Here is a 26,005-nt window from a genome sequence, read left to right on the forward strand (position 1 = left end):
GCCGGGGTCGGGGAGCCGGGCCGGGCCCGCGGGGCTGGGAGCCGGGCTGGGATCGGGGAGCCGGCCCGCGGGGCTGGGAGCCGGGCCGGGGTCGGGGAGCCGGGCCGGGCCCGCGGGGCTGGGAGCCAGGCCGGGGTTGGGGAGCCGGGCCGGGCCCGCGGGGCTGGGAGCCGGGGGGTGCGCCAGGGGTGGTCGGCCAGGGCCCGAGCCGACCCAGGCTGGAGCCGCCGGGGGCCAGCCTGGGCCACGCCTCCTCCCCCCCACACTCCCCCTTACCTGCTTCAGGCTTCAAGCAGGGGAGGGGGCGGAGACTTTGGGAGGGGGCGGAGTTGGGGTGTGGGCGGGGGCGGGGCTGGGGGCGGGGCCGGGGCCCCCGGAGTGTCCTCCATTAGGAGGCACAAAATATGGTAACCCTAGTGATTATGAGTTAATTCAGTTTAACTTAAATGGAAGGATAAACAAACATAAGTTGGTAACTAGAGTCCTGAATTTCAAAAGGGTAAACTTTTAGAAAATTAAGGAAATTAGTTAGGGAAGTGGAGTGGACTAATGTGGAGGAAGCTTGGAATTGCTTTAAGTCAAAGTTGCAGAAACTTGCAACCCAAGAAAGGAGAAAAAATTGTAGAGAAGGGTTGCAGATGAAATTGTATGAACAACCATCTCAAATAGTTAATTAAGAAAAAGTAGAAAGCTTACAAGGAATGGAAGAAGGGATGGATCAGCAACGAAAGCTACCATTTAAAGGTCAGAAAATGTGTGTGTGTGTGTGTAGAGGGGGGATGAGAACTCTCAAAAGCCAAGCAGAGTTGGACCTTGTACAGGAAATTAAATAGTAAAAGGGTCTTTAGCCATATTAAGAAAACTAGGAAAGAAGAAGTGGGACCGCTAAACACTGAGGATGGTGTGGAGATTTAAAATAATCTAGGTATGGTCCAACACCTAAGTGAATATTTTGCCTCCGTTTTTAACAGGGTAATGATGTCTTGGGGGCAGTGGCAAGGTGGCTAATGAAAGAAGGAGGTGGAAGCCAAACTCAAATAGTTTAGTGAGACCAAATTGCAGGACCCTGATAATCTCCCTCCAAGAATATTAAAGGAACTGGCACATGAAATTGCAAGCCCAATAGCAAGGATTTTTAATGAATCTCTAAACTCAGGGGTTCTACTCTATGACTTGAGAATTGCAAATACAGTACCCATATTTAAGAAAGGGAAAAAAGTGAACTACTGGCCAGTTAGTTTGACCTCAACTGTATTGCACCTTCAATCTTTGCATTGAGTGACCCCGAATGTAAGGGGAAGTCTGGCGGGTGGGATGTGGGTGGAACATGCCTCCAAGGGTTTGACTGCTTTTGATTTAGAAACACAAAAAGCCAAGTAATTTTTCTACAGTAAGCAGGTGAGTGCAGCATCACCCCAGCCTGCAGGTCCAGGCCGCTGCCCTGAACCTGGCCCCACTGCAGCCAGTTAGTGCAGCCACTGACAGTGGCTTTCACATGCACACACTTGGCTGCTGAGAATGAGCCTCCAACTTCTCATTTCATACCAGGAGTTGGGCACGGAGCTGGCTGAGGAAGCAAGGGCATTGCCCAGGTCCTGCTCTTGGGTCCCACAGTAACTCCTGGTGTGGGCATATTGCTCCTACCCTTCCCAACCCGGAAATGGTTTGCTCCAACTCCCCCACGCTCTCTTCTAATCCTGAAATGGTTTGCCCCAACCCCCTCCCAAACTCTTTTTTAACCCTGAAATGCATCATCCCCCGCCCTGCCGCACCCCCTCCTTCTGACCGAAATGGTTTACCCTCACTTCCCTCCCACTCTTCCTGAAATGGTTTGCTCCCCGCCCCCATGCTCCCTCCCAGGCCCCTCACACTGCCCCTTCTAACCCTGACATGGTTTGCCCCAACCCCCTCTTTTCCTTCCCAGCCCTGAAATGGTTTGCCCTCAACCCCCCTGTTCTCTCTTCTAACTCTGAAATGGTTCGTCCCAGGCCCCTCACACTGCGCCCCTTTTAACCCTGAAATGGCTTGCCCCAAGTTACCCGTTTAACCCTGGAATCGTTTTCCCACTCTCCCGTCTAACGCTGAAATGGTTTGCTCCCAATCTCCCCCCTTCCCGTTCTCCTTTCTAACTCTGAAATGGTTCGTCCCAGGCCCCTCACACTGCGCCCCTTTTAGCCCTGAAATGGCTTACCCCAAGTTACCCTTTTAACCCTGGAATCGTTTTCCCACTCTCCCGTCTAACGCTGAAATGGTTTGCCCTAACCCCCCAACGTTCTTCCTTCCCACCCCTGACGTGATTTGCATGTAATTCCCCCCCCCCGTGCCCACACGCTCTCTTCTGATGTGGCTCCCCCCTTGTCTAAGCGTGAAATGGTTCGTCGATGGTCCCTCACACGGCCTCCTAACCCTGTTTGTCTCAGGCCCCGCCCCCTACAATAATTTCTCCCAGCGACCTATCCCACTCTCACGCCCCCCTCCCCATTGGTTGTCAGGGCGGTTGCCCTTCCCCTCCCGCGCGCCCTTCATCCCGCTCTGCGATTGGGCGACCGGAGGGTGGGAAAGCGCGCGCGCTGAGAGAGGGGAGAGACGGGAGGAGGGGGACCGTTGGCTGCTCCGCCCACGCGCCTGGCTCCCGCCTCGCCTCGCGCCCGGGGCGGGGGGCAGCCGCTCACCTGTCAGTGGGGGAAGTGGGCTCGGCGGGCGCCACCACCTCGCGCCCGGGCAAAGGTGTGGAGACTGGGGGGGGGTGTAAGATGGTGGCTACTAGCGCCGAGCCGCTGGCTCCCCCCTGCGCGAGGGCCTCGTGGCCGGAGGTGAGGCCAAGCCCCACTCGCTCCCTCCCCCGGGTAGGGATCGGACCGGACCGGAGCCTCTCGCCGAGGCTGTGCCCGGTGGGCGGAGCTAGGAGGTCGCTTCGTCCGTCCGTCCCCCCCATTTGGTTGGGGGTGGGGGGTGTGCCCTGCTTGTCTAGGGGGGCGCTTCTGCCGGGGGGGGGGGTGGTGCTCCCCTCCGTACTAGGGCAGGCGTGAATCCTAGTCCTCCTTCCCCCTCGAGGGCAGGGGGCGGATGCGCCTTGCTGCTCTGTTGGGGGTGCCCCCTCGCCTCAAATATTGGGGCAGGTGTGACAGGCCCCCCACGTCTCTGGCAGTGGGGGGCTGGGCTGCTCCCTTCCCTGTGCCTGTGGGGCAGTGACCCCCCCCCCACACACACACACACACTCCCTGCCCTGCTCTTAGGGGGTCCTCTCAGGGCTTTCTAAGTGCCCCCCACACTGGTACCTACCTGCTGATGGGGCAGGCTACAGCCGCACGGGCCTGACCCCTCCAACAGCACTGGCGGCGGCAACGGGTAACCCGCTTTTCTGCCTATCCTCCACTCTCCCTGCTGCGGCTGCCCTCGTGCCCGCTAGATCGTGTTCAAACCTTCCCCCCACAGTGCTTAAAGGGTTTCTTGGGGGTGGTGTTTGCAGACCTGGAAAGAGCAATTAAAAATCAAGCCGGGTCACTTTAATCACTTCCTAAAGCTGTTGCTCCCAGAGTATGACACTCTCCCCTCCCAGGCTTTTTTCAGACCACTTTAAGCACTGTACAAGGGTGACTGTTGATGTATCTTCCCATCTTATTGAAAGTGTAATTGAGGGAAGTTATCTATTGCCACAAGTTTTAAAGTGTCCTTCAGATCATGTTTATCTTATAGACTTCTGCTGGCCTAGCTCTGTTCATCTGGGATAGGGTATGGTTCCCTGACTAAGGGCATGGCTACACTTGCAGATGCAGAGCGCTTTGAGTTAAACCAGCCTTCGTAGAGCGCAGTAGGGAAAGCGCTGCAATCTGTCCACGCTGACCGCTGCAAGCGCACTGGCGTGGCCACATTGGCAGCTCTTGCAACGGCCACATAGAGCAGTGCATTGTGGTAGCTATCCCAGCATGCAAGTGGCTGCAACATGCTTTTCAAATGAGGGAGGTGAGTGGAGTGTGACAGGGAGTGTGTTGTGTGTATATGGGGGAAGAGAGAATGTGTTTTGGGGGCTGAGAGCATATCAGCATGCCGTCTTGTAAGTTCAGACAGCAACAGACACACACCCGCCTCTCTCTCTCTCACACACTGCATTCCACAGTAATGGGTGCTTTGTCTCGGAGCAGATAAGCAGCCGGCTGTCAGAAATGGAGCTTTCAAAGGGGATATATGCCTTCCTGCAGTGATTCCAAAACAATGACAAGAGCGGCCACTTGACTTAAGGGGATTATGGGACGTTTCTGGAGGCTGATCAGAGCGCAGTAATGCAACACCTCATTCACACTGATGCCCTGGCGTTTCAGCCAATGTGCACCAAGTGTTAATCTTCTCGACAAGGTGAAATACCAGGAGTGCTCTAGCCCTGGAGTCAGAGCGCTCTACGTTCCTTGCCAGTGTGGACGGGTAGTGAGCTAGGGGGCCGGGGATGCTTTAGTGTGCTCTAACTTGCAAGTGTAGCCAAGCCCTAACATAGCTGTGCTGGCAGATGCAATTATACTGGCCAAAAAGTGCAGTTTTATTGCTATAGCTTGTTTTGCTCAGGGAAGCAAAGGGTGGAATAAGCTGTGCCAGTAAAAGTGAAGTGTTGCCTGTATAAGTTAAGAGCACTTTGCTGGTATAGTATATCACTGTTTCTATACAGGTGAAGTGCCCCTACTGTAGAAATTGACTTAGTGGTGGTTGGACAGCCTAGACTCTGAATTATTTCTAAAATCACTAGGGTGTGGATAAATATTAAAATCTATTTCATGAAGAACTGATGTTAACAATTCAAGGATGTTATGCAGTTTTGAGGACAAGAGGATACCTTAGTGCTTTTTATTGATATTGCAAAACAGTATACATGACGGTTGTTACTTGTTCTTATATGGTAAATTATATATATTTATATGTGAAAATGAAGAAGCATCTTCCTTTCCCCATCTCTATAATACATATTCCTGCCAGAAATTTGTTAAGAGATTATAGGGAGAAATGAAAGAATGTGAGAGGTGGTGGGCTACAGAAAATAGTGACATTTCTGAACAGAGGGATGTCAGAGGAGAGTTGTGAAGTAAACAAGTACAAAAGCTTGAACTACAGTAGAAGGAGGCAGGAGTCATTTGTGCTGAAATTTCAGATGTTAAGAGAATGCGGAGGGGAATAAAATAGCTTTTACTGAACCTGAAATAAAAATTGAATGCATTTTATCCTTCACATTCAGTTTTGAAATATTGCAATAGAAAAAGGAAGGCTGTTCTCATTCTGTTATCTCTAATGATGAAAAAAGCAAGGAAAATCTAAGGATCGCTGGTAATACTTAAAGCCTGTCTACACATAGCTTTTGTACCGATTCAGTTGAATCCACAATAGGGAGCTGTACTGATTGAGTACAATATGATCACTCTTCTACTGGTATAACTGCATGTATAGTAGGTGGTTGAGTATCAGAGGGGAGCCGTGTTAGTCTGAATCCACAAAAACAACGAGGAGTCCGGTGGCACCTTAAAGACAGATTTATTTGGGCATAAGCTTTCATGGGTAAAAAGCCATTTCAGATGCATGGAGAAGAAATGCATCTGAAGAAGTGGGTTTTTACCCACGAAAGCTTATGCCCAAATAAATCTGTCTTTAAGGTGCCACCGGACTCCTCATTGTTTAGGTGGTTTAATCGATTTAACTGAATACGTTTTTTTCCCCTGATTTAAATTGGTACAAAAGCTGCTAGACAAGCGTTTTCAGATATTTGTAGATATTTCAATATTTCGGTCAGCCGTTACTGTTCAGCTAAAGCATTTGTAAGTCTTGAGCCAACTAACTTGCTAGAAAGGATTATGAGTGGAGGCTTGCATTCTATAAAACCTACTATATATAGAATGTGGGAGTGTGGTTCTCTGCTGTTCAAGATATCTTTTGCATCAGGCATGCATTTTTTTTCTTCCCTATGGTCTTAGTGGAGTAGAACTAGCTGGCATATCTTGACTGATTTTTTCACAGCTATGTTTACTTACTTGTGCAGACCACAGGGGGCTTTGCATACTGTTTTGGGATGGGGAGTGTCTGTGTGTCATTAATAAATCTAGTATCCACTCTTAAAAAAACAGACTCAGGAATACACTCCCCACCCGTTCATAATAATTTATAAAGTTTATCACATTTTTAGTGTCAACTACAGTGTCTCAAACTTCATTTTGATGGCTCTGTCAGTTTCAAGTTTTGATTTTGTTTTTACATAAGTTGTAAGCCTTCAGAACAGGGACTGTGTATTTTCTTATATTTCTGTGAAGTGCTATTTTCAAACCTATGATGCAGTGGAAATTATGACATTTGAATGAATAGATTTTTTTAGTAGATTAATGTTTTGGTCTTTTGTCACCCCCTTCCCTGCCAGGGGTCAAACAGGTATGAAATTCTGCTGTCAAACTTTATTTGTAGCCATCAGCAGTCATGTTTGCATCAGTTATGTTAATGCTTGTTTTTTTAGTATCTATATAAGTGCTATATGGACTGGCTTCAAGAATTTGCAGAACTGTGCCTTGAATTAATAAAATGTGTTTTAATACATCCAAATGTAAATGTATACATCTGGGAATAAAAAATGTAGGCCCTAATTAGAGAACGGGGGACGGAGACTCTGAAAAAGAGTTTGGGGTCATGATGGATAATCATAGAATATCAGGGTTGGAAGGGACCTCAGGAGGTCATCTAGTCCAACTCCCAGACAGATTTTGGCCCCAGATCCCTAAATGGCCCCCTCAAGGATTGAACTCACAACTCTGGGTTTAGCAGGCCAATGCTCAAACCACTGAGTGGAATGTGAGTGCCTACTGTAATACCATGGTCAAAAGGCTAATGTGATCCTTGAATGTGTAAATGGGAATCATGACAAGGAGTAGTGAGGTTATATTACCTCAATATTTGGCACTTGTCTGCCTGCCACGTGCAGGTGTCAACTCAAAAAAGATGTTGATAAATTGGAGAGGGTTCAGAGAAGAGCCACCAAAATAATTAAAAGATTGGAAAAAATGCTGTATAATGATAGACTCCAGGAACTCAGTCTGTTTAGTTGAGCAAAGAGAAGATTAAGGAGTGACTTAAATCACAGTCTATAAGTGCCTACATGGGGAACAGAAATTTGATCATGGACAATCTAGTAGACAAAAGTATAACAAGAGCCAAAGGCTGGAGTTGAACCTGGACAAATTTAGACTGGAATTAGGGCTCCTAAGAGCTACAGTAATACACAGTAAATAATGAATAAGGTGCAGTTTTTTTCATAGTAAGGCTAATAAGCCACTGGAACAACTTACCAAGGGCTGTGGTGGATTCTCCATCAGTAGCAATATTTAAATCACAATTGGATGTTTTTTTTCCTAAAATGTAAGCTCTAGTTCAAACAGGAATTAATTCAGGGAAGTCATAAGGCCTGTATTATACAGGCGGTAAGACTAGTGATCACAATGGTTCTTTTTGGCCTGACAATCTATGAATTCTTGGTCAGACCATGGGTTCAGGGCACAAAGCTGGAAACACTCAAGTGTGATCTACACTAGTGCTTATATTGGTGCAGATGCACTATTGCTGAAAAATGGCATCACACTTGTTAGTGTAGATGTTGCCAAAGTTTGTTATTAAGAACAGAAATTATCTATTGCCTCCTGGACTGCAAACCATACATAGAAAATAACATGCTAATTCAGCATCAAGTTGCCATATATAGTGGAGTGTTTGGTATGGTGTGCAATTGTGAAAAGTCAACCAACCCCTTCAGCTTCTAACTTAAGAACTGCCATACTGGGTCAGACCATGGTCCATCGTGCCCAGTATCCTGTCTTCGACATTGGCCCATACCAGAGTTTCAAGGGCAATGTGCAGAACAGGGTAATTATGGAGTGATCTACTCCTGTCTTCCACTCTTGGCTTCTGGTAGTCAGAGGTATAGGGTCACCCTGAGCATGGGGTTGCGTCCTTGACCATCTTGGCTAATCAAGGGATGGATCACTTGATAATGATCTGTTCTGTTCATTTCCTCTGAAACACCTGGCATTGGCCACTGTTGGAAGACAAGATACTGGACTAGACAGACCTTTGATTTGACCCAGTATGGCCGTTCTTAGGTCATTTAGGGATCTGTGACAAAAATCTGTCTGGGGGTTGGTCCTGCTTTAGCAGGGGGTTGGACTAGATGACCTCCTGAGGTCCCTTCCAACCCTGGTATTCTATGACTGGATCACCCGTATCCCCATGCTTGTTGACTCCCTCAAAGAATTCTAGTAGATTGGTGAAGCATAACTTCCCTTTACAAAAGCTGTGTTGACTTTTCCCCAATAAATCATGTTTATTTAGGTATCTGAAAATTCTGTTCTTTACTATAGTTTCTACCAGTTTGCTCAGTACTGAAGTTAGGCTCACTGGACTGTAATTGTCAGGATCTCCTCTCAAGTTATTTTTAAAAATTGGTATTATATTAGCTAACCTCCCAGTCATCTGGTACAGAGACTGATTTTAGTGATAGATTACATACAATAGTTAGTAGTTCTGCAGTTTCATATTTGAGTTCCTCCAGAATTCTTGGGTGAATGCCATCTGGTGTTGGTGACTTATTACTGTTAACAGGTTTCAGTGGTAGCTGTGTTAGTCTGTATCAGCAAAAAAAATGAGGAATCCTTGTGGCACCGTAGGAAACATAATATTCAAAAACCAATAAGAGATCACTTCAGTCTCTCTGGTCACTCAATAACAGACCTCAAGGTGGCAATTCTTCAACAAAAAAACTTCAAAAACCAGACTCCAACGTGAAGCTGCAGAACTGGAATTAATTTGCAAACTAGATATCATCAGATTAGGCCTGAATAAAGACTGGGAGTGGTTGGGTCATGTATTTATACTTGCTCCTGTATCTTTAACTTCAGACATCTGATGAAGTGGGTTCTAGCCCATGAAAGCTTATGCCCAAATAAATTTGTTCGTCTCTAAGGTGCCACCAGGACTCCTCGTTTTTTTTGCTATTACTGTTAAGTTTATCAATTTTTTGGAAAACCTCTTCTATTGAGGCCAACAATTTGGGATAGTATTTGGAATGGCTGATTTGTCACCCAAAACTGATGAAGGTATCTCCGTCACATCCTCTTCAGTGATGACCAATGCAAATAATTAATTTAGTTTCTGTACGATGGTCTTGTCTTCTCAAGTACTCCTTTAACACCTTTGTCGTCTAGTGGCCCCATTGCTTGTTTGTCAGGCTTCGTGCTTCTGTACTTGAAAAAAAAATTACTGTTAGTTTTTTACGTCTTTAGCAAGTTGCTTCTCCAATGTTTTCATGGCCTGCCTTATTATACTTTTACGTTTTACTTGCCAGAATGAGTGATCCTTCCTTCCTATTTTCCTCATTAGGATTTGACTTCCAAATTTTAAAGGATGCCTTTTTGCTTCTAATGGCCTACATTATTCCGCTGTTTAGCCCTGGTGGCATTTTTTTGGTGCTCATACTGTCTTTTTTTTTTTTTTTTTATTTGGGGTATACATTTAATCTGGGCCTCTGTTATGGTTTTTTAAAGTATTCGCCATGCTGCTTGCAGGCATTTTACTCTTCTGACCACTCTTTTTAATTTCAATCTAACTAGCATCCTCATTCTTTTGTAGTTCCCCTTTCTAAAGTTAAATGTTACTGTGATACAGGGTGTCTTTTAGTGTTTTCTCCCTTACAAGGCTGCTACTTTTAATTACATTATGGTTGCTATTAATGCGTGGTTCAGCTATAGTTAACCTCTTGGACCAGATCCTGTGCTCAACTGAGGCCAAAATCAAGAATTGCCTCTCCCCTTGTGGGTTCAATGACTAGGAGCTCCAAGAAGCAGTCACTCATAGTGTCTAGAAGTTTTATCGCTGCATCACGCCTGAGGTGACATTTACCTCATCGGTATGAGAACAGTTGAAATCAGGGCCGGCTCTGGCTTTTTTGCCGTCCTAGGCAAAAAAGCCACCTGCCGCCCCACCCCCCGCATGGCAGGGGAGGGTGCCGAGCCCGGCCGCGGGCCCGCAATCCCCGACCGGGCCGAAGCACCGGGGGGAGGGCTGCGAGCCCACCGCGGCTCTGCTCTCCCCGGCGGCCAGAGCACCAGGAGCAGGGCGGAGAGCCCGGCTGGGGCTCTCCGTTCTCCCCAGTGGCCAGAGCGCCGGGGGGAGGGCAGAGAGCCCCCGGCGGCCAGAGTGCCGGGAGCAGGGCGGAGAGCCTGGCTGGGGCTCTCCGCTCTCCGCGGCAGCCAGGGCGCCGGGGGGAGGGCGGAGAGCCCGGCTGGGGCTCTCTGCGGCGGCCAGAATGCCGGGAGCAGGGCGGAGAGCCCAGCTGGGGCTCTCCCCGGCGACCAGAGCACCAGGAGCAGGGCGGAGAGCCCGGCCGGGGCTCTCCGTTCTCCCCAGCGGCCAGAGCGCCGGGGGGAGGGCGGAGAGCCTGGCTGGGGCTCTCTGCTCTCCCTGGCAGCCAGAGCGCCGGGAGCAGGGCGGAGAGCCCACGGCGGCCAGAGCGCTGGGGGGAGGGCGGCGAGCCCGCCACGGCTCTCCGCTCTCCCTGACCGGCCGGGGGGAGGGCGGCGAGCCCATTGTGGCTCCTCTCTCCCCGGCGCCCGGAGCACCGCAGGGAGGGCGGCGAGCCCAGTCACGGCCCCGCTCTCGGGCCGGAGTGCCCCACCGCGCCGCCCCCCTCCAGGCGCCGCCCCAACCACATGCTTGGTGGGCTGGTGCCTGGAGCCGGCCCTGGTTGAAATCACCCATTGTGTTCTCATTGTGTTTTTATAGCCTCTCTAACCTCCCTTAGCATTTCAGTCACTGTCACCATCCTGGTCAATAGTATATTCCTACTGCTATGCTCTTATTATTCAAGCATGGAATTTCTATCCATAGAGATTCTATGGTACAGTTTGAATCATTTAACATTTTTACATTATTTGACTCTATACTTTTTTAACATAGTGCCACTGTCCCACCCAGTCATTCCTATATATTTTGTCCTCTGGTATTACCGTATCCCACTGATTTTTCTCATTCCACTAAGTTTCTGCACTGCCTATTAAATCAATGTCCTCATTTAATGCCAGGCACCTGTTCAAGTCTTACTCAATAGTGGGCTGGCTAGGGTGACACAAACCATGACTCTCCGTGTCAGAAACAGAGCGACGTGGGTGAGGCAATATCTTTTACTGGACTAACTTCTTTGTGGAGGAAATAGTCTTTTTTCTTCTTTGTCTGTCACACTCACCATAACAAACATAACACTTTGGTCAGTGAATTGCTTCTTCATGGAGAATTACTCCCCACAACCCAGTAATATATGGGACTTTTATGATCAGAACTCTTGTACTCCATTAAAGTTAAAATAATGAAATCCTAATTAAATCCCTCAGCTAGTAATACTTTCCCAATGAGTGATGTGTTCTGACTAGGGTGACAGATGTCCTGCTTTTATAGGGACAGTCCTGATATTTGGGGCTTTGCTTTATATAGGCACCTATCACCCCCCACTCCCCGTCCCAATTTTTCACACTTGCTATCTGGTCAACCTAGTTCTGAGGACAATTTAAATCACTGTTGAAAGCATGTGATCATCATAAAATTGCTTCATCCCAAGTGGGGAATGGAGGAAGAATTAAGTTTTGCAGCACTTCTCCCTTTTCCACCGGTCCGTATCGGTTTAGATTTTAGTTTTTTTCCCCCAGGCAGCTCGGATAATCCTCTATAGTAAGGAGGCTGTTTCTAGGGCTCTCACATTTGCAGTACATTACCTTGAGCCCTGTACTTTGTAGCTATTACACAATAGGGAGAAGACTACAATTCCCATAGTACTTCCACATACTGGTATTACAGTGACATCACACATGACAGGGCTGAGAATGGTTGTATAGCAAGAGGAACGAAAATGTAAGCTCGGTGTTTCTTTTACTCCTGTAGCAGGGCCTTGGGCAAGCTGAAATCCTTGTTCAGACGAGGGGATTGCTGTTGCTGCAGGAGATGCATTTAAACGGGGGAAAGTGTTTGAAGGGGCTGTGGGGTGGGTGACATCAAAGGGCAGGCAGTTCAGTGTTTCTCTCAGTAGGTGCAGATTAGCAGCGACTCTGTCTAGGGCAAGCCGTGAAGAGTGAGTGCTTAGTGCTAATGCTGCTAGTTTATCTTCTGAATTCATACTAGGGGCCTTTTCGCTGCGCACAGACCAAGCCCCTGCCTGCCTCGCTCCCCTGTTTGTGTATTGTGCTGCTTCAGTGGGTGGAGAAGAGACGCTGGCCATAGCCTGGCAACAGTTTCTGTATGCAAGGAGTACTGTGGTGTGTAATGTGCGTGTGTCCCATGGCAGCGGTGTTTAGGGGAGGTGGACGAGGTTCAGCAGCCCAAGTTCAGCAAGGTACAAGACTACGCCACTAGACTTCATGGCACAGGGATCAGCTGGTGCTGTAGTGCGTATGGTTGGTATGTTTTAAAACCTCTGCTGCTTTTGCTTCTCCCGTGGCTTGTGTCGGTGGGAGGAACGCACTCAGGGAACGGCTGGTGGTAACGTTTGTGCAGGTTTATTTTGGTGGAAGTTGATTCTCACACCTGAAATTCAGTATGTGCATTGTCTAGATCAGGGGGATGTTTGGAGACTGTATGAATACGGCTGTTGTAGTGAGTGGAAAATATAGTTTAACAAAGCAATTTTTGCTTGCAGAATAATATTTTCTAAAGCAGCTAGATTGGTGGCATGCTTAGAAGAAGCTGTGATTACCTAGTTGCCTGGCTGTGACCAACGTTTACAAATCACCACTGAAATTGCTATTATAAACACTTATCACAGAAGCCCAAGACTCCAAACTGCAGTTGTATTTTATTGGTCATTCAAAGGAGCCTTCTATTAGGGAAAAAGACAAATTTATTAGTAGGGAGGACAGCTAGGGATCACCATCTATCACCCCTTCACTCTAATCAAACTAACTCTGAACAGTTTAGTAACTTTCCAGCTAGATAATTTTTCTTCTCATTTCTGTATTTTATGGCTTGTATTGTTAAATATCATAACACAATGTTTACCTCAATCTGCGATTTTTTGAGACCTTCATCTGGGTTTCCCTGCTGTAGGAATTTAAAAAATTGCTGACAGAGGGAAGCAGTTTCTGAATCTAATTACAGTAGGCTAATATAAATAAGAAATAAATCCTTATATGAATGTAATAATGAGCTACCGAGTACATTTAAATCTTGGCACAGGTGAGGGGAGAGTTCTCTTACTTGATAACAAACATTGGCTTGTTGCAGTTAGCTCCTTTTGAGATATTCAATCACAGTCAATTTCTTAATGTGTTAGGAATATTTTTATAAGTATCTGTTAGCCTATTTAAAAGTGAGAATATATTTTGAAGGACAAAAAATGGAATTTTAACAGGTATTAAATAGTGCCCAAATCATCATTTTTTATTTTAAATAAAACTTTTGGAACAATATTTGGTAACTTCACTTTTACCTTCATTTTTTTAAATGGCAGGTTTGTTGGTTGTGTACTGTGTCCCTTTTAAGAAATATTTTTGAAAGGGTTATCTTATGATCTGTAACATGTGATTTATAAAAATATTGAAACCCACTTAAACTGACTTGGTTTTGTTGACATTTTAGTGGGTCAGAGTTGTGTTTTTTACCAAACTTGCGTTTAATAGTCCCTCCTGTTTCCCTACTCTACCAGAAGACAATGGATTGTGAGAGAGGTATGAATTAAAAGGTGAAGGGAAGTGTAGTTAGCTGATATCAAGCTTCATTACCTCTCAATAGATTCTGCAATGAATGACTGTTATTAAATGCTTTATTAGTGGTTTGGCCACTTAGGAATGTTAGGAATTGTATAGTTTCCCTGTTGATAGGGCCAATAAAAGTTGTCTATTACCCTATCCCTCCCTTAAATGAAATATTCTTGAATAGACACCTACCATAATTTGAGTCAGAGCCTTTTGGAAAAGATTCTTTTAAACTGAATTTTGCAGACTATTCTAATACGTGACAACTTTATATGAATGCTTCATGAAGAGTTTTTGAAAGTAAGGAATACTTGTTATGTTTTAATAATCAGAGAGCAGAGCTATAAAGTCCTGAACTGTAGTAAAATAATCTTTGTCAGCAAGACTGTTCTGCACTTTGGGTCCCTTTAGTACTATTATGAAATAATTTATAATTCATTATACAAAGACTGGCTTCCAAAACTTGAAAGCAGGGGCAAGATCCTCCAAACTCTTTGCACCCGGAACAGCTATTTATATAAATGGTACTTCTGTATAGAGAAGTTTTGTGGCATCAGGTGACAGGTTTAATTTGTAGATTGTTTCTTTTTCTTGAAGGTATTTGGGAGCATGTCCGATTCCAAAAGATTGGAAAAAATTGGTGTAGAAACAAGGCCCTTATCTGTAATCTATTTTCATTTTAATTTAGTTTAATTTTACTGTATTTTAAGTACTAAGGCTGTGAATTTGACAGATGGCAATAACAAAATTAAGGTTCTGATGACCACATTTATTTGCTCACATTGCACATACATTAATGTTGCCAAGAGAGCTTTAACATTTGCATTTCTTGTTGTCTGAGTTTTGAATCTGCAACATTAATGTTTCTGTATTTATTTTTTTTATTTTTTAATCTTTATTAGGAAAAGTACTATAGTAGTGCATACTTCAGAAGTACTGGTGTGTTGTTAGCCAGGGTGTGGATTGGAGACCTCTGTTCCCCAGTCATTTTTTCCAATTTTTTATGCTCTATGGCTTTGCAACCCAGAATGGGCCTCCAGAGTGAAGGAGGTTCAAAGTAAGTGGTTTGAGAAGGAAGAGAATTCCTCAGACTTTTCAGTGCCTTTTCCACATTACCTGAATTGTAGAATTTGGCCTTCACTCCTGGACTTCAGATAGCATGGTAAGAGGACTGGCAACCTTTCTCATGTCACCTCAAAGTGTTTATTTCAAATTGCCTATTCTCTGGAGGACTAGATATATTCTGATGTGCAGAGCCCCAGAACTAGTGAAATTTTTACACTTCTCTGTAGTGGCACCCACATGCACACTGCATCTGACTAGAAAGGCATAGTAAAGCATATATCTATATGCATGCTAGAACTCCTTCAAATCTTAATATAGTGACTATTTGAAAATTACATTGTTAGACAAATTCCCATTCATCAGTGAGGATTATTTACTGGCTAAATTTGAGGTTTCAGAATTTTGGTGGTTTTTTTTAAAGCATGCAAGAAGATAATGGGAAATTTGGTTTTTCCCTGCCTTCCCCACACATAACATATCTCAGGTAACTCAACAATAGCCCAATGAATTTCCACAAAAACATTCACCTTTTGACTGAGCCAAAGCGTAGATTGTTTTCATCCCAAAGAGAGTCTTTTTGTGCCTTAGGTAGGGGAAACTGGTATAATGAAAATCATTTAGCAACCTTAAAAGGATACTGTCAACTTGAAAATCATTCTTCTGTCTGAAAAAATTTATATCTATTATAGTTACGGGTAATGCCTTAGGTAGGGGATAGAGAGTACTTGCCTGGATCCCTGCATAGAACTTGGGAGTGACTTAAAACCTGGGGTGGGGTACTGATGACTTCCCTCCCTAGACCCATTTACTGACTGAGGAAGCAATTGGAGTCTTGGAGTTAGTGAATATTTTTTCTATACAGGGGTCAGATGGGGATGAACAAGTGTTGGTGGGGCATCCATCACTCTCAAACCCTGTCTGGAGATCACCTAGTACTACCTGAGGCATATGCTCCCCCACCAGAAGAAGCACTTAGCTGTAGGGGAGAAGGAGGCCCCTATCCTCTCCATGTGACTGGAGAGCAGATGCAATTGGGCAGAGGGCAAAAGAAGGAGGTTTTTCTCTCCCAGCATGACTATAAATCCAAGAATTTTTTTTAAGTTAAGAGACTTTGCTTCAATGTTGCTGCTACTGAAGAACCAGAACCACTAGCAGAAGTGGGGATGGGGATGGGAGAAATCCTTCTAAACAATAGCAGAGGAAGAAGATAAACACTTAATTAAAATTTTTTTAAAATAAATTTAAAATAATTCAGGGGATATTATTAAAGGTGCTTTGTAAGAAACATGAATTTTTAAAAATTAGTCAAACAAAATGCAAGCTGTCATTTTTCCTGTAACTAAAGCATTTGCTTCTGTCAAAGCTATAATGGAAGCACCTTCTATACTTAAGGTATCCCAACATGCATTTCAAACAGTGAATTATTTACTGCTAGTGCAATGAGTGTGCATGCATATTAGCCATTAAGTGCTCAGCAACAGCTCAGAGAAAGCTGTGGTCATTGAAAATCTATTCTATTGAGAGAGGGAATGTTGGCTAGGACACAAAGGTGGTTCCATAATCTTTTCAAAAAGCTGCTATAGACTTTAACTTTTACTTGGACACCTACCTACATATGTGGCGTCATGGAGTTCCCCAGTGATTTGAAATGCTCCCCAGTTGCCTCCTGTTCTAGGACATAAACTGCTTGCCATAGAAGGCTTACCCCTCCCCACTTTATAATTGCATACCTGGTCAGATGCATTATTGTTTCTTTTGTATTCCTGTGAAATGTCCAGTATAATACAATGTGATAGATGTAGTGATATATTAGATGAACTGTTGGGTCTTTTTCAGTGAGTCTATTTCTACACACAGATGAATGTGCTAATAGCTGAGCCATATTGATCCTATACATGTTATTTAACAGATCAGTAAGGTCTTTGCTTACCCTGTGGTAGGCATGCAGTGACGATATCACAGGTTAATTAACTAGTGGTAACCTAACCCATGAGAGTGCACCCACACACATATTATGCTGTCACTCCTTGTGTCCACACTTGTGCTGTATCTGGCCATGACAGACAATACATCTATCTGGGAGCATATCTCAAGACTGCTAGCACCACAACTTGCTACATGGCTCTGTGTTCCCATTTACAGGGTGTTGTGGGGCAACTTGTCTGCCCACACTGGGAACTGTGGGAGGCAGTTTAATGGAGAGAATGCTTCAGTAAATTATTTGTTTTGGGTATATCGAAAATACCAATCAACAGAGGAATTGAAATGGAATAAAATTAGTCAAAAGAAAATGATTATAAAATAACTATTATCCTCTTAATGATCTGTATGTAAGAAAAGTGTGGAGAGAAGAAACGTCTTTTGAAACCTTTCACTTTTTTGTCTTTTCCTGTGTCTACACTAGCCCTTTTGTCTGTATAATTGGAAAAATTACACTGATAGAAGCACCAATGTGGACAGCGCTATGTTGGCGGGAGATGCTCTCTCCCATTAGGGGTGGTTTAATTATGTCAATGGGAGAGCTGTCTCCCTTTGACATAGAGTGGCTATACGGAAAATATTACAGCGGTGCAGTTGTATAAGTACAGCGGTGCCGCTGTAAGATCTATAGTGTAGATATGGCCTTAATCTAGTTTTGAAAGCTTGAATGAATCAGCCTTTAGAATAGGCTAACAAACTTTTAATGGCTCTTGTGAAAACTCATCTGTTCCTGATTAACTGATCTGAATAACTCCATGTGTAGACACTCATTCTGTTTAGTTGAACAGCTGTTGCACTGTAAATTCACACCCTACCTTAATCCAAATTAACTTTCAAGTGTAGACAAGACCTTAGTTTTAGCTTGAGAGACAGTAGGCAAGGTCAACCACCATCCAAGTTATAGTGCTGACATTGGCATAAACACTACAAATGACTTGTCTTCACTTAGGATTTTACAGTGCGATAACATTTGTTATCCTGCTTTAAACAAAAATCTGTCAGTGAAGATAAATCCTAAGAGTTTCACTTTTCCAAGGGATTTTTAGTGGACATTGTTCTACTGTATCAAACCCAAGAGACGGATGAAGCTGGAGAAATGGCAAGCATGCAAACTTAAATTAGAGGGCTGCATAGAGGCAAATTAATAGTCACCTTCTGTGGTTGAGCCTGTTTAGTCTTCACTGAGAAGTCCTACTTCTATAATAAATTGAGCTATGAATTGTACTGAAACTCATTGCTGATAATTGCAGAGTTTACACTCTATCTTTTATAAATGTACATATGGCCCACGCTAATTTTTTCCACCCATTCTCCAAGAGCCTAACTGTTATGCTGGGAAATCTTGTTTGTTGGGAATCTTCATCTGAAAGTTCAAAACTGGCTGTGAAATGGTTCAAAGCTGACTTCTGAGGAGAGGCTGAGGGAACTGGGATTGTTTAGTCTGCAGAAGAGAAGAATGAGGGGGGATTTGATAGCTGCTTTCAACTACCTGAAAGGAGGTTCGAAAGAGGATGGATCTAGACTGTTCTCAGTGGTACCCGATGACAGAACAAGGAGTAATGGTCTCAAGTTGCAGTGGGGGAGGTTTAGGTTGGATATTAGGAAAAACTGTTTCACTAGGAGGATGGTGAAGCACTGGAATGGGTTACCTAGGGAGGTGGTGGAATCTCCTTCCTTAGAGGTTTTTAATGTCAGGCTTGGCAAAGCCCTGGCTGGGATGATTTAGTTGGGGATTGGTCCTGCTTTGAGCAGGGGATTGGACTAGATGACCTCCTGAGGTCCCTTCCATCCCTGAGATTCTATGATTCTATGACTAGCATATGATATAGATTTCATTTTTTTCTTGGGATATTGTTAATGCTGAACTATTTTTGTGGCCCTTTAGGTCCTACAAATGTTGATGTTTTGTAAAAAAAAAATCTGACTAATGTGAAGCTTTTAAATATTGCCCAAGTTATTCTTCAGTAGTCTGCTGTCTTTATTTAATTACAGCACTTGGAAGTCTAATATCACTGAGTTCATCCTTTTGAAATTAGACTTCAGTTTACCCACTTGCTGTTTGTTGGTGAATGACACTGAAATCACTGACATCATGTCGATGAAAACTGACAAACCTAGTCAATTTTCACTCTTCTGCATCTTGCAGAAGCTCTGAGAAGCCAGGGAGACACTGGGAATGTCTGCCTGAAAACTTAAACCAGTGTGGTGCTGCCTTACTAACTTCTGTTTGCATTTGGAAGGTATCCTTTTCTTTTTAATGAAATTGTAAATTCTGCAGGAAGTTATGGTAATTGTCAGGGAAATTTTCCAATTTGTGCTGGACTAGTGGATTTTTCAAGGCTTGGATTGGAATATAGTACTGTCATTTTGCCTGAACCTTATTTACTCAACTAATAACAAGTTAATCATTTTTAATGTTGTTTCAGTTTTTGGCCTTCTGAATAATACATACTATTTTTCTTAAAATGCTGATGTTTCCGGTTAAAATTGCTAACCTTTGCTTTTCATGTTTAATTATCTTTAAATAGGGTACACCTGTGCTTAAGATTCTGAATTTCTGCTTATTTGGCAATGCAACAAACTTGGGAAAAGAGAATTTGTATTCTGACAGCGAGGACATGGTCAAACAAAGTGCCACTCTCAGTCATTACGAGCCACGGGTGAGTCCAAAGTAATTGCTTGCTTAGATGAATAGAAATGGAATTCTCTTACTGTTTTTTTTTTTTTTTTTTTTCAGACTGAAATGTATATGTAAACCCTATATGGCGTGTCTTTAGGTTTCTTATATGCTAGAGGTGGAAAAGATCTCTATACAGAAGAGTAATCATGGATTCCTACAGCAATCAACAATTCCATGTCTAGTCTGGCCTCAAGTGACTCTAGTGATGATAATCTCATGACCTTCTTTGGCAAAATATTCTGAAAAATAGTCCCAAGAAGTTGTTACCACTTGATAAATGTCCAGTGGCAATGTGAAATTAATTTATTTTCAGTCCACTTCCCAGCTAACTGTTATCCACATAGAAAAGATCATAAATACAATAGACACTATGCATCCTTGAGGGCAATCAGGTTATAAAGGCTAAGGAAAGATGGGCATCAGAGAATGGTGGGAGTCCTACAAAGGTGATGTTCCTGCATCTGGTTAGGTCTGTATTTTTATTTTTCTTACCTTGCTCTGGCTAGTAGATGTTTGACAAATGTAACGCCTTCCCATAAACAAGAAGTCCACAATTCTCTGGCTGCTGCAAAGGAGCATTCTTTGCTTCCTTTCACCACCATACCAGAGCCTTCAAGGTGCCCCAAGGGTGGGTGTGGGGAAAGGAAGTCTCCACTATTCTACCACTTTACCATCCTCCTGGCTGCTGTCTGTGGTGGGCAGGATCTCTTCAACTCACATACCTTGTCCCCCAGATTAAGTTTGGGGTCTTCCTGACCAGTAAATAGCTCTATTATTTACCTCTACTTCTGGTCAGTTTGTCAAGTGCCAGTAGAGTAAAAGTGATACAGTTCTTGTGAATTTCACTGCTGTCCCTTAGGGTCAATAGCAGTAAACACTGAGGCAACTCTCACCATTGTTAGTGTGCTCCAGGCTGGGAAAGTTAGCAACGGCCACAGAGGTACTAGAACTATTTTTCTGCAGATTTAAAAAGGCAGCACACCTTTGTTTTACATTCTGATAACATTAAAATGGTTGCCTTAGTCGTTTGAGCTAGAAACTGAAAAGGAACATAATCAACTTAAAATCACACTTCTGTGAAAAGTTTTTACCCAGTATTGTTAAAATAGTATCCAAGATACTGTGAATAAAAAACTGTCTGGGTACTAATCTTTACAAGTTGGAGTACCTGATTCTTAGGATAGATAACTCTACAGCAGGGGTAGGCAACCTATGGCCCGCGTGCCAAAGGCAGCACACAAGCTGATTTTCAGTGGCACTCACACTGCCCGGGTCTTGGCCACCGGTCTGGGGGGCTCTTCATTTTAATTTAATTTTAAATGAAGCTTCTTAAACGTTTTAAAAACCTTATTTACTTTACATAGAACAATAGTTTAGTTATATATTATAGACTTATAAAAAGAGATCTTCTAAAAAGGTTAAAATGTATTACTGGCACGCGAAACCGTAAATTAGAGGGAATAAATGAAGATTCAGCACACCACTTCTGAAAGGTTGCCGACCCCTGCTCTACAGGGTTTCTGTACTGAATTTAGCCAACAAAAGGTGTTTTGGCACTTGTGTGCTATTACAGGGGAGGTTTAATGCAGTTCGAGCAACAGAAGCCACTGTTTCAAATTGTTTGGGTGAAGTGAAGAAATTTAGTAGTAATCTCTATTTTAATTTGTTACTTATAAATCTCAAAAATTAAGGGTTTTTTTAGCATTATATATCTATTAAAATAGCCAACATACTTTTCCCCACCTTTATGTGGGAGGACACCTAACCTCCATTAACTATTTCTTTTTATTCTTCTCTCCCATTATATAGTACAGCAATGTCCTCTTAATCAGGAGAGGGTAGGCAGAGTCTGGATATCCTGCATAACTTCTAACAATCCCTTTTGCCACAATATTAATGGGATTCAGAAAGAGCAGGGTTCTTTTACCCTCCCACTGTGGTTGGGAGGCCGTCTCTTTTGTGCTAACAGCTGCTATTGTCTCAAAAACAGAAGGCTGCTCTTAGGCCTTGGCTACAGCGCAATAAAGTCACCCCCAGCGCTGTAACTCACTCCCCGTCCACACTGGCAAGGCATTTGCAGCGCTGTATCTCCGTGGCTACAGCGCTGCAGGTATTCCACCTCCTCTAGAGGAATAACAGCTGCTGCGGAGTGGCTGAGATGCTGGTGCTCCAGTGTAAATGGGGAGTAAGCTTATTACGCAGTGATTGACCTCCGGAAACTCCCCATAATCCTTTTAAGTGAAGCTTCCTCTCCTTGTTTTGTTGTGATGCCTCTCTTTGTTTGGTTGTGAACTCTGGGCTCTCGGAGCTGCTTATCAAAAAAACCAAACACAGCTACTGTTTGCTGTGAATGAGTAGAGGCAGGCAGGGGGGCTCCCTTTGGAACGCCCACAGCTAATGTTTGCTTGAAGAGAGAGGCGGCGAGGGGGGGAGCTGGGGTCTGTTTCGGCGAGTGGCTGCTTATGGGGTCCGTTTCCGCAAGTGGCTGCTTATCTGGTCTGTAAGGGAAAAAAACAAACACCTCTGTTTGTTTTCAGTGAGTGAGAGAGGGGTGGAGGAGGGAGAGGGGTCGGAACTTGCAAGGCAGGGTGCTGACACAGTGTCCACGCTCCAAAAATCCACTCTCTCTCCCCCACGCTCCACCCCCCCCTTTTGAAAAGCACGTTGCAGCCACTTGAACGCTGGGATAGCTGCCCATAATGCACCGCTCCCAATGCCGCTGCAAATGCCGCAAATGTGGCCCCGACAGTGCGCTGGCAGCTGTCAGTGTGGACAGACTTCAGCGCTTTCCCTACTCAGCTGTACGAAGACAGGTTTAACTCACAGCGCTGTACAGCTGCAAGTATAGCCAAGGCCTTTAGTTTTCAACTGTGATTCCACATCTGAGAGTAGGATGTGGCTCTTAATGGTTGAGCAAATTGACTCCTCAAACATGCATGGCCTGATTGTGATGCCAAGGACAGAATTCTTATTATGTCCCAGTATTTACAGCTTGTTAAAAATGAGCTGAATGTTTGTTGTGGTGTGCGTTGAGAGAGAATGTATTCCACCAGAGTGCATTGTTATTACATTTCCTTTACCAGTTGGATAGGATAAGAGAGCTTGTTTTTTGGGGAAGGAGAGGTATGTTCCCCCTGCTAGCTGATAAGAGAGATTGGGTGAAGTCATGGCCACATTGAAGTCAATGGGGCTAGGGATTGCATCCATTTTCCCCTTAGTGGTATCCATAGGGCTGGCCCTCGCGCCCCCTGGAGTCCTGTGCACATGCACCAGTATAAGGGGCGCCGCCAGCTCCATACCCTCTCAGTTCCTTCTTATGAACTGTGCTAATTGGCTGGAATGCCTTCTTGCTTTGCAAGGCTTTCCTAACAGTGATTTGGACTCAGATCTAGTGTATATAATTTTTGTAGTTAGTAAGTTTAATTACACATCTTAGTATATATAGTGTAGTCCAGATAGTTATTCCAGTCTTACAGGGATGTTGTCCCAGGGACTGGGTATGCCCTGGTCTCTGGGTTTCAAGCCATGCTCATCCTGCACCAAGCCTATGCCGGTGAGCAACCACATATGGCCTATCTGAAGTGCCTTGGAGAAGCTCATGTTAAGGAGAAGTGTGGAATCTGAAGGGGCTTCAGACCAAGGACTTTGAAAGACAGAGACATTCACCTGAAGGCTCTGCTGACGGAGGCAGCCCTCAGACCGGCCTTGGAGCCATCCCGCTCCAAATTGGTGCCAAGTACTTCAGCCTGTGTGCAAAGTGCACCGCCAGCACTGGGCTCTTTTTGGCACCATTCTCCATCCCCAGTGCCAAAGAGGAAGCACAAGAAACAACGTGTCGAAAGAGGGCACTCCCTGGCACCAAAGAGAGACGAGAGGGGAGCAGTGGACGTAGTGAGACCTGTACCAGGCCACTTGTCCTCCCCAGAGCTGTGTCGAGCCCAGTTCGGGACCCAACTCCCACTCCTGGGAATGGTCGTGGTACCGTGTGCCGGCAGGTCCCCTCAACTCCAGAGGCCTTCCAGGCTGCAAAAGACTTGTTGTCCCTCCTGATCCGCCCACCCCCCAAGGTCCCATACCTGTCAGGGCTATCAGGGACAGAAGGGTGCAAGGAGTGGAGAGCTCCTTCTCGGCACCAAAGGTAGCGGCACCTACCAGGGGGAAGCTCTGCATGCCCCCACCCCCACAACAGTCCCCGACCTGGCATTGGTCACTGCTTCCCCGGCACCCCCTGGAGGCAGAACTGGGCATGGCCCCCCCCCCATGGTCTCCAGGAAGAGAGTCCTCGTCGGAGTCTGAGATGGAGTTCTTCGCCCCACCAGAAGTAGTACCGGTACCTGTCGTACGCACCAGACTTCAGTACTGGCCCCATGGCAGCCGCCTGGCCATCAGGACACTGGCCCGTGCAGTGGTAGTATTGGAACCTGTGGAGGTTTCCCCTGGTACCCCCTTCCCAATGGTCGTACTCAGTTGTGTAGGCAAGCCACTACTTTGTCCTCTGACACCGACCCTGGCTCCGAGGTCACGGAAGTGACCCCACTGGAGGTGGTAGTAGGGTTATTTAACCTGCTCCCGCCAGATGATTTTAGGACACATCAGGAGCTCCTGAAGAGGGTCACCACAAACTTGGAGATAGAGGAGCTGAAGGAGTCCATTCACCCTCTGATAGATATCTTGGCTGTAGTGGCTCCCTCCAGAGTGGCCCTTCTGGTAAATGAGGGGGTTGTGGGACCAGTCAGGGGCAGGACTCTATGGCAGACCCCTTCCTCTCTGCCCTCTACTTCAAAATGGGTAGAAAAGAAGTACTATATACTGGCCACCAGGTTCGAGTACTTGTATTCGCATCCCCTCACGGGATCCTTCATGGTGTTAGCTGCAAATGAGAGGGACAGGCAGAGGAAGCCCAGTGCCACTTCAAAGAATAAGGAGGCCAAGAGACTGAATCTTTTCAGGAGAAAGGTTTATTCCACGGGCAGCCTCCAGCTTCATATCTCTAACCAGCAGTTGTTGCTTGGGGTATGATTTTAACTTGTGGGACTCAATGGCCAAGTTCAGAAACTCTCTCCTGCAGGAGTCGAGGCAGGAGTTCATCGCCATCCAGGAGGAGGGCAAGACTGTGGCCAGAGCCTCCCTACAGGCAGCTCTGGATGTGGCCAACTCAGCGGCCAGAACAATGGCGAATGGCCGTGGTTACCATGAGGCACATGTGACTCCAGTTATCAGGCCTCTTGCATGAGGTGCAGCAGTTTGTCCAGGACCTCCCCTTCGAGGGCACCACTCTGTTCTCTGAACAGATGGACTCCAAGCTGCATGGTCTCAAAGATTCGAGGGCTACACTTTGTTCCCTGGGCCTGTACACACCCCCGGCCTCCAGGAAACATTTCCAGCCTCAACTGCCTCCCAGATTCTCGGGGCCTTCCAGACATGATTCCTATAAGAAGAAAGGGAAGGGCTACAAGTGTCGTCAGGCCCTACCTTCCACCTCAGCCTCCCAGTCGGGCTCAATTAGATACCCTGGTGAGTCCAGGCAGGCCTTTTGAGGGTATGTCTGAGGACAGCATACCAGAGTTGAGTCAGGATCCATCCCCCCTTTTGTTTTTGGACTGCCTGTTTCCCTTCTGCACTGCATGGTCTCACATAACATGCTACAATACATAACAGTAGATGAAGTTCCTCGAGACTTAAGAGGGAAGGGTTTCTACTCCTGATATTTCATAATCACGAAGGCCAAGGGGGGCCTGCGTCCCATCCTGGATCTGTGTTTCCTCAACAAATATCTCAAGAAATTGAGGTTCCGCATGGTCTTCCTGGCCTCCATCATTCCCTCTCTGAATCCGGAAGAGTGGTATGCTGCCCTCGATCTCAAGGACGCTTATTTCCGCATTTCCATCTTCCATGGACACAGAAGATTTCTTCAGTTTGTGATGGGCCAATGCCACTACCAGTTCAATGCATTCTCCTTCGACCTGTCAGCTTCCCCACAGGTCTTTACAAAGTATATGATGATGGTTGCAGCTTACCTGGGACGTCGAAGTGTACGAATCTACCCATACTTCGATGATTGGCTGATCAAAGGCCATTTGTGAGCTCAGGTTCAGCACAGCGTTGCCATAGTACGGGCCACCTGTCGGGCATTTGGGCCTGTTGGTAAGCAAACAGAAATTAACACTAGTCCCAGTGCAAAGAATAGAGCTTATGGGGCAGTGCTCATCTCTACCCAGGCCAGGGCCTTCATAGCAGAAGCCCGATTCCGAACTATGTCAGATCTAATCGTCCGTCTCACAGCTCACCCGCTTATGAGTGCCCGGGTATGCCTCAGGCTGTTAGGTCACATGGCAGTGTGTACTTACGTGGTGCAATATGCGAGGCTACACCTCAGACCCCTACAGATGTGGCTGGCATCGATCTACTCCCCAGGCAGACACCACTTGGACTCAGTTCTCATGAGCCCATCAACTGTCTTAACATCTCTGACTTAGTGGGTAGATCCGTGTTCAGTGATGAAAGGAGTGCCCTTTACTGCCCCGTATCCATCAGAGAC

At 45.5% G+C, this 26,005-nt stretch overlaps 1 protein-coding gene across 3 annotated transcripts in view; it reads left to right on the forward strand.

Annotated features, from left to right (window-relative positions):
- Nucleotides 1-2,662: 2,662 nt before the first annotated feature.
- LOC117871936 (meiosis-specific coiled-coil domain-containing protein MEIOC-like) overlaps nucleotides 2,663-26,005 on the forward strand; it is a 56,906-nt gene continuing 33,563 nt past the window's right edge. Inside the window, exons 1-2 of one of the 3 annotated variants that reach the window (XM_034759792.1) lie at nucleotides 2,663-2,813; nucleotides 19,316-19,447. In XM_034759792.1, the coding sequence (XP_034615683.1) occupies nucleotides 2,754-2,813; nucleotides 19,316-19,447 (192 nt within the window). In that variant the 5' untranslated portion in view covers nucleotides 2,663-2,753. Of the gene's footprint in view, nucleotides 2,814-11,839; nucleotides 11,908-12,294; nucleotides 12,451-19,315; nucleotides 19,448-26,005 lie in introns of those variants that run through there. The other 2 variants (XM_034759793.1, XM_034759794.1) reach the window with 2 other exon arrangements.

This window comes from Trachemys scripta, chromosome 2, assembly GCF_013100865.1.
Source record: "Trachemys scripta elegans isolate TJP31775 chromosome 2, CAS_Tse_1.0, whole genome shotgun sequence".
NCBI classification, from domain to species: domain Eukaryota; kingdom Metazoa; phylum Chordata; order Testudines; family Emydidae; genus Trachemys; species Trachemys scripta.